Here is a 17549-nt window from a genome sequence, read left to right as displayed (position 1 = left end):
GTAGCCGACGCATGGCGCAGAGGGAGCCGTGTGGGGAATGAGCCGCGCTTGGCTGGGTAACGAGCCACGCGGGGGAAACGAGCACGGGAGGTTGGTTCGGGTGATCGACTGTTGGGTCCATCAACTTAGGTAATAAATAGAGTGTGTGTATATATATATACATCTCCATCCATATCAGAAAACCCTACTTTCTGATTAACTAGTTCTCTTTCCTGAATTTCACTGCCATTATAAATAGATATTACATTTGCTTTTCATTGTCACTGACAGTGACACGCGTACATATGACACAGATTACAAGTTCTCAATTAATCAAGATACATATTGGCTGCCACCTAACACAGCATACACTCGTTTGACGATCACTATTGATTTACGATATGAGGGGCCTCAGTCTCTCCCATACAGAACTATATCAATCTAGCAGAGATCGAATTATTTTTGTTTCTTGGTAACACCCGGTCGATCCATAGAACAGGTACAACCAAACAGAGTGGTATAAATTTCTTTCATAAAGAATATGAGCCATTAACTTTCGATAGTAAGAAGGCGAAGAAGAAGCATGTGCATGCTGCAAATAGACTGAAGAAAGAAGGCTTCACTTGCACACATACTTGAGAATACCAGGGATGTGGATTCTGGTGAAGTAATCGTCCCAGTCGATGGTCTTAGGGTCGAAATTGAACATTTGATCCTCAGGGGTCTTCATCGCCATTGCCAGCCTTAGCCGCTCCAGGTTTATGTCATCGAAGCTTGATCGCCATAACACAAGCAGATTAAATTAAAGAAATGTGTCACTCCTAAGAGAATATGCACAGGTCACAGGACTACAGGAGGCGAGTACGTAGTAGTAATTAATTTACCATCCTTTGAAGAAGGCGAATGGGCCGTAGACGTCAACCAGATGCATCACAAACTTGTACTTGCGGTTGAGGTCGTTGTAGAGCCGCGAGAGAAGGCCACAGAGCAGCAGATTCACAAGGTGCAGAATCTGCATGCATTACCATCAGTATCAGTTTGATTAATACTCCTATTAGCACCACCACACGTCCAGACCACAAGAATCATCATGCATGCATACCTCTAATGGCACCTTGTAGATGAGAGTCATGTAGAGGTGGAACCTGGCGATGCTGGTGAAGAAGTACATCTCCCTGGTGGGGATGACCCTGCCGTCCTTGCCGACGCGCGGGTTCTCGTAGAAATGGCGGCGTCCGGACTGGTAGAGCACGTCGTAGGTGGCCGGGTTGCGCAGCGACGAGGTGGCGTGGTACACCACCACCTGCGGCAGCGGCGGCGCGAACGCCTCCGAGTGCGCCACCACGGCCGCCATCATGGCGTTGACCACCATGTCCCCGGGGATGACGTCCATGACGAGGCGGAGGTCGGCGAGGAAGCAGGACAGGTTCTGCTTGGCGTAGCCGATGATGATGCTGTCGATGGTGCGGGTGCCCTGCATCCACCCGGGCAGCGGGTCGCGCCGGACGCTGGTGATGATGCTGGGCCGCATCACCGCCACGGGGACGTCGCCGCCCCGGAGCTGCTGGCCCAGCACGGCCTCCCCCATGGCCTTGGTGAACACGTACGTGTTGGACCACCCGAAGTGCCGCGCCCGCCGGAGGCCCAGCTCCTTCATGGCCTTCCGCTCCGTGCTGTCGCCGTCGCCATCGCCGTTCGCCGCCAGCGACTTCTTCACCTCCTTGACGAGGCGCAGCTCCGCGTCCACGTCCAGGTACGTGCCCTCCCGCAGCGACTCGCCGGGCTTGATGGGCTTCTCCAGGATGAGGCCCTCCCTGAAGCCCGAGACGAAGGCAGTGGAGACGTGCATGAGCATCCTGAGCCTCGCGCACTGCTTGGCGAACATGCACAGGTGCTTCACTCCCAGCACGTTCACGTCCAGCGAAACATCGTATCTGCAAGTAATAGCCATAGCCATGCATGCATCGTCGAAGTCGTTCAAAACATACAACATTCTTTTCGACGTCCTGCTTAATTAAGATTACCTTTCGTAGAAGTTGGTGGTTGCTGCGATGTTGACGATGACGTCGACGTCCTTGGCCAGCGCGTCCAGCACGGCTGCCTCCAGCCCCAGGCCGTCGTATACGATGTCTCCGGCCAAAGCGACGACCTTGGCCTCTACGAACTGCTGGAAGCCCTTGCCGTGTTTCTCTCTCAGCAGGCCGAACAGCTCCGTGTCTATCACCTGTAGTGTATAGATCAGAGTGTGTGTGATCCGATCCATAAAATGGTTACGTAATTTGAGGCAAAAAAATAAATAATTTCTCTTCTAGCTACTATACAGTAATTAATAGTGCCTTTTTTGGAATATATGTGTATGTTTTCTTCTTTTTTTAAACATATATATACCCCGTATTAATTGAAGAAGAATTGCTGGAGGTTGTTGTTGCATGATGCATAACGTGGGTGCAGTTGGACCATGGCCATTATGTTTAGAGGCAGGAACCAGGAAGCATGCATGCGTATAGCAAGTCAGATTTTGAATGAAATTATCATCCAATTTACACGCACCAACCAACCAGCTGCCAGCTAGCCGCATATATATGGCTCATTCAATTAATATTCTTGATTGGTAGACCACGGCCGGCCCGTTTAGGACTTGTTCCGTTAGGGTAGATTAAGGCTTGTTCGGTAAAGGTTGGATTGATGAGAAATAATTCACTCCTAACCGAATAAGTTCTAAGAGGATTAGTGGGATTAAGGGCATATGCCACAGTTTATCTAAGGTTAGTCGTTTGAATTGAAGAACTAACGTTAGACAAAAAAGTTAGCTAAGCATGGTAAGTTAGACAGCGAACTAAACAGACTTTAAATCCCCTCCCATACAAATTTGTATAGAAAAGGGAATTAAATTCTCCTAGATCCACCTAAAACCGAACAAAGCCTCCGTCGGTTCGAACATATATACCCCTGTCCCTTTTCAGCTAGCTAGCGATCGGACAGCCGCATATGACCCCACGCGGACACGCAGTGAGAGAGACGTGCAGATCCAGCCATGCATGCATGCATATATTGGAGCAGTCAAAGCAGTGAGATGAGAATGAGATGAGAGTAGGTGTGGCGGCGCCATGAATGAGATGAATAAGGTACGGTTGCAATTACTGCCGCCTTGGGCCGGTCGATCGATCGATCGATCGGTCTCGGTCCTCCCCCGCGCGCGGCACGGGCCGGCCGATACATAAAAACACACAAAAGACTTGACCGTGCCTGTGCCTTCTTGCCTAGCTGGCTAGCTCTATCATCCATCTGGACCATGCATGCATATGCACGTACTGTCAGTGAGCTGATGATGACACAACGACCCAACTAAATAGCCGACTTCAGTAGGGACCCTAATTAACTAGCTATATACACCTTCTTAATTGTTACCACTACTACGTACTACGATTAGTATTCATATGTGGTTGTCTCCGGCCGTACGTACGTACCTCTTGTTGGACGCGCTGCTTCGCTGATGGCTCGTCGACCGCGCGTACAAGCAGGTAAATCTTGCGCACGTCAGGCTGCACCCGCAGTATCTTCTCCACAAGGACTGCATCATCATATCCATATGCATATATATCATTCCAACGACGACAAACTAAATCGTCAGTACTTCTACCTAGCTTTTCTAATAGTACCATTCAACACAAGCCCAAAAAAAGGCTATATGAGCACACACTTAATTTGCAAAGAACGAAGGTGCACACACACACACTTGTATTAGCTAGCTAGCTAGCTAGCAGGTTTATATATATAGAAACTGCATGCATTTGTACTTACTCTTTCCAAGAAACCCTGTTGAGCCGGTGACGAGGATGCACTTGCCCTTGAAGTACTCTACGATCCTCGCCGCGTCCATCATCATCGCCGCCGATATCGTCTTGGCCTAGCTAGGATCGGTCTCAAGCTATAGAGCGAACGAACCGGCCGGCGGGGCAGCCGCCTCGCGCTCGACGATCCTGCAGGCTAGTGTGTTGGGCGCGCGCGTGTGAGAATTGTATGGCGTGTAACAGAGAGAAGGCGGGGCTATTATAAATAGAAGATGGCGAGATGCATGGAGGGCAGACAACCACCACCAAACAAGATAACAAATAAAATAGAATTGGTCTCGTCAGCACAAATATCTATACGCGTACGCGGAGGAGGAGGCAGCCAGAGCAGGAAGCTAGGAAATGTACGGCACGATGCGGTGTTGGTGTGCGGTCGCTGCAAACTTTAAAACGTTCCAGGACCGTGTCTCTATAAAGATGTATTCGGATCCCATACGTACGAAAACGAATTTGATGTCACTATTTATCATATTTTGATTTAGAACATAGCATTTTTTCTCGATAGATTTATAGTTGGTAAAAATCATATTACAATCAAAACCATGAACATCATACATAGATACCTTATGGGCATATTCAATAATATATATACATATATATTCTTTAACAATAAATTCATATGCCTTCCTTATAAATTAAAGGTTGAAAAATCGTCTTAAACTTTTGTGTCACACTTTTATCAAGATATATATTAAGGGCACCGCAGGAGCACGCCATATATGTACCCCAATCATAGAGTTGTACACTACTCAACATACCACCGTAAACAGTAGACACACATCACTACACCTTTAAATCGGGAGTTTTTTTTTGTGCACCTCCTCCCAACGCCCACGCGTCGAGGAAAATGCTAAGGTTTGAACCTCAGCCATCGAGAACAAACCAACTGCCCTCTACTACTGTTGTGCACATTTTCTAGGAGTATACTAGCAAATAGCTGCTAGTGATCGATGATTGCCCAAACACAGATCATGTGACCAACACAACCCTTCCAATCAATGTGTGTTTTTCAGTACGTAGATGTCGTAGTGCAGATCAACTCGTTAAGAAGTAACATGATCACAACCTAAAAAATCGATTGCCCAAACTTGTGCAAACTCTTCAGCGAATCGAGGTTTCATATTTTCTCTCTCTCCAACGTCATTGTCATACCGGCGTCAAGGATAGAGGAGCCTCCCTTATCTAAAACCCTAACTCGTTGTAGATTGGTTGTCTCTCCCGCATTTCGGTGAGAACGTCCTCTCTATTATATATAAGGATTAGGCTAAGGATAACCACACGCAAAAAAGTTAGGAAACTAACTCGGTTACAATCTCTATGATTTGATGGATTTAGTTCCAAACTTGTCATGCAAGTCAAAGCTGAATTATTGTAGAAAATTGTAACAGATAGAAAGGAAATTATCATAAGTCGCAAGTCATACAAAAAACAATGAAACACTCTCATGTGGTTTTAGCTTCCTCCCTCTCATGCTTCCCTTCAAGGAACGACAAGAGACATGCTATTTCTTTTGGCTTCATCCCACTTCCACTTTCACGTGGGAGTAAAAATCCACTACTTGTACTCCCACTATTCATGAGTGGCCCTTTGAGATTTATTCTAGAATTTGATTGTTAAGTAAAATGGGCCAAGCCCAATAAACTCCACGAATCCCCCACCAGATCTTGAAGGCACAACATAATTGACTTTCCAAATATCCTTAAGGCCCCGTTTGTTTCATTGGAATCGAATTTAATTCTAATAATTATAATTTTGACACAAACTAATTAAGTTAATATATTTATATATATGTAATATATTTGTATATTATCTTAAATCATATGAGAGAGATAGTTATACACTACACTTATGCTATAAAGAAGTAAGTATAAAAGTATGTTATAAGTTGTACATCAGAAAAGTAGCATGTATATCTATAGAATCAATTTCCATCTCTCACCCCATGAATTTGAGATAGGCTTATATATAAACTTTGGAAAGTTGTGGAATCTCACATTCTAAAAAATAGCCTACTCTATTAGTTAGATTCCAATTCCTCAAAATGAAGGGAAATAAACATGGCCTAAATGTTGTTTATACACATGTTTTATGGTGTTGTTAAGTTTAACATCTACATAAACTCAAAAGTTACACTAGGTCACAACTACTCAATAAATTATGCCTTGAATTGACAATTTTGCATAAACAAGTTTCACTCAAGAATATGACTAATTATTGATGCCCTTTAGGCTACCTCCTCGAGTAAATCTTTTAAGTCATACTCTTATGTTTGTTTCATGAACTTAAAGAATTCCCACAACTCGCAGACCATGACCAACGATTAGCTCATATAGGTGTGTTGATACACGAATATCCAGTGGATGGTATCTCATTGTTAAGCTTCCAACACATTAACAAAAGCCATTCTACCTTACAGACTAGAGAATACTATATCTTCTCTAGAGTGGGTAAGATAATACATACTCTCCTAGTTACACTCAGCTTGTTTTTCCCAAAGTTCTAATTCATGAGATGTCTAATCACAAAGGGTTGGGTTTTCATTGTGTGCAAGTCAAGTTGGTCTCAAGCCATCTCCTTGATGCTTTATCTATCATGTTTCGAGTTAGACCTCTTGTAAATAGATGTGCTAGATTTTTAGTTGTGTTCATATAATCAATAGCTATCACTCTAAAATTTCTCAATTTCCTAACAAACTTCAACCATCTTTTTGCATGTCATGACAATTTTATATTCTCCTTTGAACTATAATGTGCCTCACATGCCTTGGATGCACCATTTTTACCTGCGCCTTGTCTTTAACATAAAAACATGCTAACAAATTCTCATCAGATATGTTTTCCCTCATATGTTTTAGAGCCGTGGAGAAATCCCTCTATGCTAGAGATAATTTAGCAATGATGCTCCTTGCCTTAAATGCATTAGGAAAGATACGTCCAAATTGCCAGACATCACTAACAATGAGTTGTATCTCATGAGATTGCTCAGACACAGAATGGTGGCCAACCATCTTGTAGTCATGATAACACTTAATGATATACAACTCATGTCCACATTCAAGGCATCATACTTATGTTCAATAGCTTCCATGAGCTCTCTTGCACTATTTATGTTTATGTACACAACATAGAGCTTGTCACATATATATCACACTTAAGATGCAGCCTACTGATATCACATTATCCTTGTTGAAATCCACTTATTTTCAATAGTTAGAGTACCTTCACAAGGCTTGTGTCACACCCGGATTTAGGGGTAAACCCGGGCGTGAATCAAATGTGTGCTAGGATTAAGTCTCACATATATGATGACTCATGGTACAAAAATCAATATCACATCTTTATTTTATAATAGGGATTGTGTACAAAATAGCTAAACAATTACATCATATGACGGCAACGATCCTCCGCAACCAAAGTTGACTGGGAGACGACGGACTAGACCTCTCATGAGCTCATCACGACATCCTTCATGCTCCTCATCTTGTGGTTCCTGTTCTTGACCTGGGGTTGTGAGTACATCAAGGGTGAACTCACATACGTTCATCACTCAACAAGTTGTGGGGAATAATGTGCATGAGCTCACTTACGGCGGGGGCTCATGTGAAATGTAAGGCTTACAAAGAGGAATGGCTAAGGCTGAGTGTTGCTTTTAACAAGTTGGTCAAAATTTTATTAGCAGTTACTAAGTATAAGTAGATACCATCCCAATTAAATAAGAGATCACAATTAATAATAAACCCCACAATGTAATGCAAATGACATATTAAGTTTAATTCTATAAATTAATCATGCGAGAGTCATGAGTCGCTCTTGACCGTGAGCACGGCTAATATACCAATTTTACACTCTGTAGAGGTTGCACATCTTTACCGACAAGATGCATTTCCCGTGAAGCCAGAGTTAGCTAGACCCTTAGACACTTCCATGGTGAATGTCTAGGGATACACTATGAGGTCTTTACAAAGTTCCACTACTTCAAGAAAACCCGCTATGGTGTCAGGAAGAAGAAAGCATAGGAATCCCTCGTCCGAAAAGCTTTATAGCCGAGGACCTCCCTATACTCTAAAGCGGACTAGAGTGGTGGTCACGTGGGCTAGCCTCTTACTTGCCCATCTTGGGGCAACTAGCGACGAAGTGGTTAGGGTCGCCACAGTTGAAGCATCCATACTTCGACCCGCCACGTCACTAGTTTTGGTGGTTGTTGTGGAACCACGTGAACCGACTGGCCACAAGCCCTAACTCCTCATCATCAAGGCTCTCGACCTGTTCCTCTGTGATGGTCAACAAGGAAGACAAAGCAAACATAGTAGGTGAGGGTTAGAGGAAGCACCACCTCCAGAGACCAGGGCCATGGGGGGTGCACCAGGGTTCTCAAACTTGGCCTAGGTCTAGTGGTCAATCTTGGTGGACTTGAGCTTGTTGAATAGCTCATCCACGGTGATGGTCTTGTAGTCGGGTGACTCAATGATCGCCGAGACCTTCACCTCCCAAACCCTCTGATCCAGAGCAAGAAGTAGCTTGAGCGCTCTCTCATAATCATCATAGGGTAAATGTGCCTTCTTGGCACACATCTTGTTCACGATGGACTAGAACCGAGAAAACATAGTGCTTATGGTCTCTCTAGCCAACTGAACAAAGTTCTCGTACTCTCGTCAGTACGTCTCAAAGAGTCTAGTTTTCACATAATCGTTATCCTCATGGAATATCTCGAGGGTGGACCAGATCTCGTGAGCCATAGGCAAATGTCTAACTCACTCAAACTCACCCAGCAAGAAGCACAAGAACAAAGTGTTGCGAGCTTTGTTGTTCGAATCATGGAACTCTACTTGAATTGGAGTGATTCATTCACTTCTAGAATTGAATTGAACACAACATTGAGGCAAATCTCCCAAACTCGATATCTAATACTCTGAAGAAACACAGACATGCAAATCTTCCAATATGGGTAGTTGGTCCTATCGAAGAACAGTGGCTTGCCAACACCACATTCCTTGTCGCCTTCGTGGATTTCAAACTAATTAGGGAAGGGAAATCCTTAACTAGCTTTGAAACCAATTGAAGGACCGGTGAGGCGACCAGAGGTGGGTGAATGGGAGCAACTAAAAATTCTCGACTTGCGAGCACGTAACTTTGATCCCAAAATTGAATCGGGAAACCATCTAGGGACTCAGAGCAGCAGATCAGAGAACAATACACACCAGTGTCGTTTTTATGCACCAAAAACCTTAAGAACTACAGACCTAACTTCCTAGGAAAAATTAGAGTCAAAAGCACTAGGAAGTAGGTGCGGCAGTGCTGCGCACACGGGCGACAGTGTCACACACCAAAAAAATCCTTAGAACGATCTCAAACTTCACAGAAAGTTTGCGCGGGTAAAAATGTTTACTAGTGAAGTATGAACCCGAGCAAAACAAAAATTGAAGCGCAGATCAGAAATCCCGAGAGAGATGGGGTTTGTTGGGGTTTTCTCAAACCGAACTCAAAGATAACTCAACTCGGATCATGACCAAGCACAGCACCGTAAGGGCGCACATAGTGATCCAAAGAGTCTATCTCCTCACAAACTAATCCCCAACATCACCCATGTCATAAGAACTCGAAGGTTCTCCACAAATCCATAAGAGAAGGGAATAACACGAAATCAAAACAACTCCAATATTCAGCAAGGATGCAAAACTAAGATGGAGAAGTGACCAAAACTTGTGGGCCGTACCGGTGACCCTTCCTCGGATTAAACTTGGAGATCACAAACACATTCAACAGTTACAAAATCAATGTGGATACCTCGGCTGAACTGGTGACTAAGTAGAGAGGAAACTAGAATGAAAGGATCACGATGCCCAAGAGGGGGGTGAATTGGGCTTTTCTAAAATTCAACAACAATTAAACCCTAAGCAAGAGCCCAACTTCACCCCAACAACTAGTAATAAGGGAATACTACTAGAAATACAACAATACTAAGACAATACTTCAAATACTTGTTAAACAAATACACAATGTAAAATGCTTGAATTAAGTGCGGAATGTAAAGCAAGGTTTAGAAGACTTCTCCAATATTTCTCGAGGCATCGAAGAGTCGGCACTCTTCCCTAGTCCTCATTGGAGCACCCGCGCAAGGGTATCACTCCCCCTTGGTCCTCGCAAGAACCAAGTGCTCACTATGAGATAATCCTTTGCCACTCTGGCACGGTGGATCCCTCACGACCACTTACAATCTTGAGCTGGGTCACCAACAAGATCTCCAAGGTGATCACCGAGCTCCCAACGCCACCAAGCCGTCTAGGTGATGCCGATCACCAAGAGTAACAAGTCGTAGACTTTCACTTGACCAAGAGAAGCCTAATGCATGCGGTGTGTGCTCTAGGTGGCTCTCGCTAGCACTAACGAGGTTCAAATGCGGGATTAAGATTTTCTAATCACCTCACTAAGCTTTGTGGTGCTTGCAATGCTCTACCAAAGTGTAGGAGTAAATGTGGGCAGCAAGACAATCAATATGGTGGGTGGAGGGGGTATAAATAGCCCTCACCCACCAACTAGCCGTTAGCAGAACCTGACTACGCATGGGCGCACCAGGGTGCGCCACCGTTGCGCCAACGGTCATCTCCAACGGCTAGTTCTGACAACTAGCCGTTGGGAAGATGGCACATCGAACAGTGAACAGTCACAGTCCGATGTGCCGGCTATAATTCAACTTCCAAACTGAGCGCTTTTGGGTTTCTGCGCAGGGGAAGGGTCTTCCCCGGGCCAACCTGACCCCACTGACAGAGGGCGCACCAGACAGTCCAGTGCCCCTAGGCCAAAAACCCTAGTTTCTGTTTTCTTCTGTTCTTCAAATCGGTTTTTGTTCTAACTCGTGAGTATGTTCTAGAGTGTCACCTAGCACTATATGTGAGTGTGAATATGCACCAACACTACACTAGAACTCTCTTGGTCAAACTAATCATCGACAACCCCTCTTTATAGTACGGCTAAAACAAAATAAAAGACCTAACTCTATACCGAGTGTTCGCAACTCCTTGACACTCGGGATACGAAGACCTTCATCTTTTGTTTCGTTGTTTTAGCCGTCGCTTCAAGTTCTTATCTCAGGGATTGTTTTCACCGTTGTAGTACATTTTCATGTAATGCGACCTAACTTACCATTTGTTTCTGCAAAACACACGTTGGTCACATACAATATTACGTTGTCATTAATCACTAAAGCCAACCAGGGGCCTAGATGCTTTCATAGGACTTCTAAACAAATGCTCTAAACAAAATGGCAACCAAGAGATGCTGAACTAACCAGCCCTCCCCTCTATTTATAGAGGTTATTTCTATTTCCTAAACTACCCCTGTTACATAGAGTCTATCTACTCCGCTAGGGGGAAATAGATAACCTCCTAGGTTTTTGATCCGACGACCACGTGCTCCACACATAGTTGTTTCACCGTGACGCATCCTCCATTGGGACACCACGGGCGGACACCGGTTCCCTCTAAAACTGTCATCGCCAAGTTTTGATGCCCAAACTCTGCAAAACTCACCATTCGTAGCGCAGGGTGGTTTTGAGGCTCAACCACCAAACCACCGTGATTATTGCACCGCGTGCTCATCCCCCACGTCCTGTACACGTGTCCCACCAGTCCTCGATCATGCCAGCAACACGGCCCGATCCGCCATGTCCTCACGCGAGTGCATGACCCAGGTGTTAGCCACCATGGCTGGTTACCCGGCTACTCTGGTCCATCAGCCAAGACCTAGCACTCGTCCTTCACCGCTCCTAGTCCATCCGCACGAGCCCGCATGACCTTCACCTCAGCCATTGATGACTGTCTGTGTGCTCCATACCTACACACCGCAAGCCGACCGACATGATTGCACATACATAATCTCACACTCTGGTCAGTCCACTAACTACCCCTAGAGTGTTACCCGTTGACAATCACTCATCATCAACACGAACCACAAGGGACAAGTCAACCTTGTGTTGATAGACTCCCTTGTCTAAAGCCCTAATTCATAGTAGATTGATTGTTTCTCATGCCTTTTATGGAGAATGTAATCTCCATTATATATGAGGATTTGGCCTAGGATAACCACAGCAAAAAGTAGCAAACTAACTTGGTTACGATCTTCACGATATGATAGATTTAGTTGTAAACTCGCGCAAGACAAAGCCAGATTATTGTAGTAAAAAACAAAAAATATAGACAGAATTAGCACTAGTCACAAGTCACACAAAAAATCATGAAACACGTGAGCGTGTGGTGCTGTGGCTTTAGCGTCCCTCCCGTGCTTCCTTTTAAATAATGGCAAGTAACAAGTTATTTAAGTTGGTTTCACCCCTTTTAGATTCTATATAGGTCTAAAAATTTACCATTTTTACTTCCACCATTTATGAGTGGGTCTTTGAGATTTATTCTAAATTTATTGTTAAGTAAATAAGCAAAGCCTAATAAACTCCAATATGTAAGACTCTACGAACTGTTGAGCCTCTTAAAAAATTAGGTACCGTTTGGTTCACATATTGGTAACGTAATGGATAACCCATAACGTTAAATTATGTTTGTTTAAGTCCAACCGTAATCGATACCATACTAGAAATGGATACCAGTTCATTCAAACTTGTTACCACCAATATTTGAGTGTGAATCATTACCATTACCATTTACGTTACATTTCGTGAACCAAACGTCATCTTAGAGGTTTACACTGTATTATCCTAAGAAACCATGCACTATTCACTACCGGAATCCGGGCCTTTGCCGAGTGCCAGCCTCTTTACCGAGTGCTTTTTCTCGGGCACTCGGCAAAGAAGCCTTTGTCGAGCGCCACACTCGGCAAAGTCCTGCTCTCAGTAATGAGCCCGTTTACCGAGTGCAGGACACTCAGCATAGAAACACACTTGGCAAAGACATGTTTGCCGAGTGGCAAACACTCGGCAAAGGTGGCGCCCGGTAAAGGGCCGTCAGTGGCCGTCTAAAGCTGACAGTCGTCAGCCTTTGCCGAGGGCCGAGGGCCGGCACTCGGCAAAGAAGGCTTCGTTGTCGAGTGCCAAATATATGACACTCGGCAAAGGCCTCTTTACCGAGTGTCTTCTTTAGACACTCGGCAAAGCATATTTTTATTTTTTTAATTTTAGCAACCAAACTTTTTGTGGTATGTTCCTACACTATGTAGACCTACATGTACCATTTTGGGACAATTATAACAGAGTTTTCAATAGGTAGTAGATTTAGTTCGTTTATTTGAAAATTTAGATTTGAACTGCAGGTCACTCGAAATTTAAAAAACCGTGCATGCAAAAATGATATCCATGCTACTTAGCATAAGTTACGACCGATTTCAGAAGCGGACTGGAAACTTCGAGCAACATGCTCACTAAATATGGCCGTGAACTTGCCATCCACATGTTTAAAAGTTGTATAAAACACAAACAAAGTCAGAAAATCATGAAATTTGTCCACGTGTCATGATATCATATATAGAGGTTGTGATAAAAAATTTAGAAAGTTTCGAGAAATCTGTGACACACTATGTGTAGAAACCTAAGATATTCACACATAAAATCATAAAGTTTCAATGTGGATCTCTTAGGTTTCTACACATAGTGCGTCACAGCTTTCTCGAAACTTTCTCAAATTTTTATCACAGCCTCTATATATGATATCATGACACGTGGACAAGTTTCATGATTTTCTGACTTTATTTGTGTTTTATACAATTTTTAAACATGTGGATGGCAAGTTCACAGCCATGTTCAGTGAGCATGTAGCTCGAAGTTTCCGGTCCGCTCTTAAAATCGGTCGTAACTTGTGCTAAATAGCATGGGTATCATTTTTGCATGCACGGTTTTCCAAGTTTCGAGTGACGTGCAGTTCAAATCTGAATTTTCCGAAGAAATTCAAATAAACGAACTAAATGTACTAGCTATAGAAAACACTTTTATAATTGTCCCAAAATGGTACATGTAGGTCTACATAGTGTAGGAACATACCATAAAAAGTTTGGTTGGAAAAAATAAAAATATACTTTGCCGAGTGTCCAGAGATGACACTCGGCAAAGAAGCATTTGCCGAGTGTCAGCTGGTTGACACTCGGCAAAGTGTAGTGACATATTCTTTGTCGAGTGTCGCACGGGGGACACTCGGCAAAGAAGCCTTTGCCGAGTGCCGGATCGGGGGCACTCCGCAAAGTGTATTTTAAAATTAAAAAAATCTTTGCCGAGTGCCAGATCACGGGCACTCGGCAAAGAACGTTTACTTACCGACGGTTCACCCTTTCTTCCTCACTCTCTCACTCACTCTCACCGCTCCGCCGCCGCCCTTGACGCGCCCCGCCGGCCCTCGTCGTCCCTGGCCCGACCGCCCCTCGCCGTCCCTCGCCTGGCCGCGCCCGGCCGCCCCTCGCCCGGACGTGCCCCGCCCACCGCGCACGCGCCCGCGCCCCTTGCCGCCGCCCTCGCCGTCACCCTCGCTGTCCCCCTCGCCGTCCCCCTCGCCGCGCCCCCGCCGTGCCCTCGCCCGCCTGCCGTCGCGCTCTCCACGCTGTCGCGCCTCGGCCGGTGCGCCCTCCACGCCGGCAAAGTCCACACGGCCGACCTCCAACCCCCGCGCCCCGTCGTCTCGCCCGCGACCCGCCGCCGCGCCTTGACCACCGCGCCTCGGCCGCCGCACCCTCCACGCCGGCAAAGTGCACGCGGCCGACCTCTAACCCCCGCGCCCCGTCGTCTCGCCCGCGACCCACCGTCTCAACGGCGACCAAACCTCCAAGGTGGTTTATATGAAATGATTAGGTTTAATATTGAGTCATATTTATATACGTGTATGATTAGGTTAATATGTAGTCTTGTTGTGTTATCTCTGATAGATTGAATATATATAGATGTGATTGTCGGCCATCGTGCCGTTGAATTATGCATGTATGTCAGCCATCGTGTTGATAGTTTTATTTGCAGGATTTCGAAACCTCCCCGTGCAGGGGAGGTGCTGCCAAAATTTTCTATTGCTAGGCTTCTGTTAGAGGATGGAGGATCGTGAGTGGATGTACACGGACCGTAGAGGAAGGAACGATGTCACCACTGAATGGATTAGAAAGACCGATGATTTCGTGGAACAAGCATATGGTGAAGCTGCTAAAGGAGCGAGTCTAGTCCCATGCCCGTGCAGCAAATGTGCCAACCGGAAAAGAAAACCAAAGAAGTCCATGGTAGAACATATTTGGAAGAATGGATTAACGCCTGGCTATACTCGTTGGATCTTTCATGGTGAAACGCATCGTACGAGAGAGGAGGTGCTGAGACAACGCGTCGAGGATTATGATGCCGATGCGGGGGTAGCGGATATGTTGAACGACTATCAGGAGGCACAGTACACGGGATGATGTATGGATGACGAGCCAGAGCTGACTGCAAAGGCGTTCTACGACATGTTTGACGCGGCACATAAGCCCCTTCACGGCCAGACAAAGGTTTCTCAACTGAATGCCATTGGGCGTGTAATGGCGTTCAAGTCGCAGTACAACATGAGTAGAGACGCATTCGATGGTTTGTTGACGGTTATTGGGAGCCTGTTTTCGGATGATCACGTTCTGCCAAAGAGCATGTACGAGGCACAGAAACTCCTTCGTGCACTCAAGATGACGTATGAGCAGATTCATGCTTGTCCAAAGGGCTGCGTGCTATTTAGGAAAGAATACGCGGAGGCAAAGTACTGTCCCAAGTGTAAATCGTCTAGGTTCATGGAGGTAGACTCTGGTGATGGACAGAAGAGGCAGCTCGACATCCCCTTGACAATCCTACGACACCTTCCATTCATACCGAGGATCCAGCGTCTGTACATGACAGAGGAATCCGCGAAACAGATGACATGGCACAAAAATGGAAAACGATACAATCCTGACAAGATGGTGCACATATCCGATAGTGAAGCATGGAAACACTTTGATGCCATTCACCATGAGAAAGCCGAAGAGGCTCGTAATGTACGTGTTGCGTTGGCAACAGATGGGTTCAATCCATATGGAATGAGCGCTGCCCCGTACACATGACGGCCGAGAATTCAATAATAAGGCGGAGCGGGTGAAGCAAGAGTTGTGGGTAAGTCTTAGTATAATGTAAAATATGTCGCATTCATTGCAAATTCTTGAAATAATGTATGGATACATCGTTTTTGTATGCAAGATTTCTTCAGATGCGAGGCTGGATACGAGGCTAGGGCTGATGTGGTGGCCACCACAAGCTGTAAGAAGCACGTCGTGGACATGCACTATGAGGCCCGAATCAAGGCCATCGTCAGCTACCACGGCTCCATCCTTGGGGAGAAGGTGACCAAACAGCAAGCTCGAACCATGTCGTTGACCAGGGACCAATACCTGCAGGTAAAGTCATGTATGTTTGGTACCAGTACTCCATGCATGAATTTCATTTTATCTTCTGATATACACTTTACGTGTTTACTTTGTAGATGATTCCATATTGGTGCGCCGCACATCCTCTATGCTGGGAGCAGATGGTGGATAGGTGGTGCTCGGCTGAGTGCGACGAGGCGTACAACGCTAGCCAGGAACGGCGTCTGATGATGCAAGGTCCCTCCCACCACCAAGGCAGCCAGAGCCTAGGCCAATATGCAGAAGCATGGGTACGCCCTATTTTTTATTTAGGTATATAGCACTGAATTAGATATTATTTCTAACTATCTCGTTGGTTTTCTTGTAGTCGACGTCACATGGTGGCCGGCCTTGCTCCATCTTCTCGTCCTATGCTATGGCCCATAAGGGCAAGGCGACGTCCGACGTCACCTACAACCAGGATGACGGGCCCGAGGCCTACACCAACCCTGCCGTCTACAACCGCCTTCATGACTACACCGCCATGGCACATGAGGTACATGGCCCAGAATATGATCCGAGCACCGAGCAAATCGACCCTGATGTGCTCTTGAGGGTCGGAGGAGGCAAGAGACATGGGCAGTACTGGATTGCCGACGGGGCAATCGACTCGTCCTCCACTCCCACTCTATCTCAGGTGCGAGCAAGGAGCACGGGCTCGAGTCCAGCCATACGACCTCGACACGACAGCTCACAACATCGCATACATCAACTCGAGGTTAGTACTTCTGTAACTCGTCATTCCTTGAGTTATATACCTTCTCTTTGAGTTACTATAACGTTGGCTTGTAATATTACAGACCCAACTAGAAGAGATGGAGGCGAGGATGATGGCGGAGCGGGAGGCGGAGCGGGAGGCTCGCCTGGCAGATCATCAGAGGATGGCAGAGATGTTCCAGTACATGCAGAGCCTTGGCGCCGCATAGGGTTTCGCTCCGCCACCTCCATTTTCCCTGCAGTTGACCTTGCTCTATTCCATACTTCTATGAGTATCAAAATTGTAGTTAGATGTTGGTAATGTATCTGGTATAACACATGCAATCTCTTCTCTGTGCAGGGCTAATCTAGGGCGGCATCCAACAACCCTCATGAACCGCCCAGCCCAACGCAGCACCAGTCCAACCGCCCACCTCAATGAGAGTTATGTTTTTAGTGTTCAGACTACAAAACTTATGTTGAATACTTATGTCAGAGCTTTAGACTTATGTGTTGATACTTTTGAACTTGTGTTGATACTTCTGAACTTGTGTTGATACTGTTTGTGTTGAGAACTTCTGAACTTATGTTTGTATATTAATGTTTGTGTTGAATATTTATGTCTGTGATGATATGTGATGTATATATGTGATAT

General features: G+C 45.5%; 1 protein-coding gene across 1 annotated transcript; it reads right to left on the bottom strand.

Annotated features, from left to right (window-relative positions):
* Window positions 1–230: 230 nt before the first annotated feature.
* On the bottom strand, window positions 231–3998 carry LOC100272790 (uncharacterized). The gene is made up of 5 exons (NM_001147243.1): window positions 3781–3998; window positions 3447–3550; window positions 1082–2203; window positions 864–991; window positions 231–752 (listed from the first exon to the last, which is right to left on the bottom strand). Exons 3-5 carry the CDS (start codon window positions 1970–1972, stop codon window positions 599–601), a joined length of 1173 nt encoding a protein of 390 aa, NP_001140715.1. The 5' UTR covers window positions 1973–2203; window positions 3447–3550; window positions 3781–3998; the 3' UTR covers window positions 231–598.
* Window positions 3999–17549: the final 13551 nt, after the last annotated feature.

Source organism: Zea mays, chromosome 4 (assembly GCF_902167145.1).
Source record: "Zea mays cultivar B73 chromosome 4, Zm-B73-REFERENCE-NAM-5.0, whole genome shotgun sequence".
NCBI lineage: Eukaryota > Viridiplantae > Streptophyta > Magnoliopsida > Poales > Poaceae > Zea > Zea mays.
The sequence above is the reverse complement of the archived record's forward strand: the minus strand, read 5'-3'. Positions and strand labels throughout refer to the sequence as shown.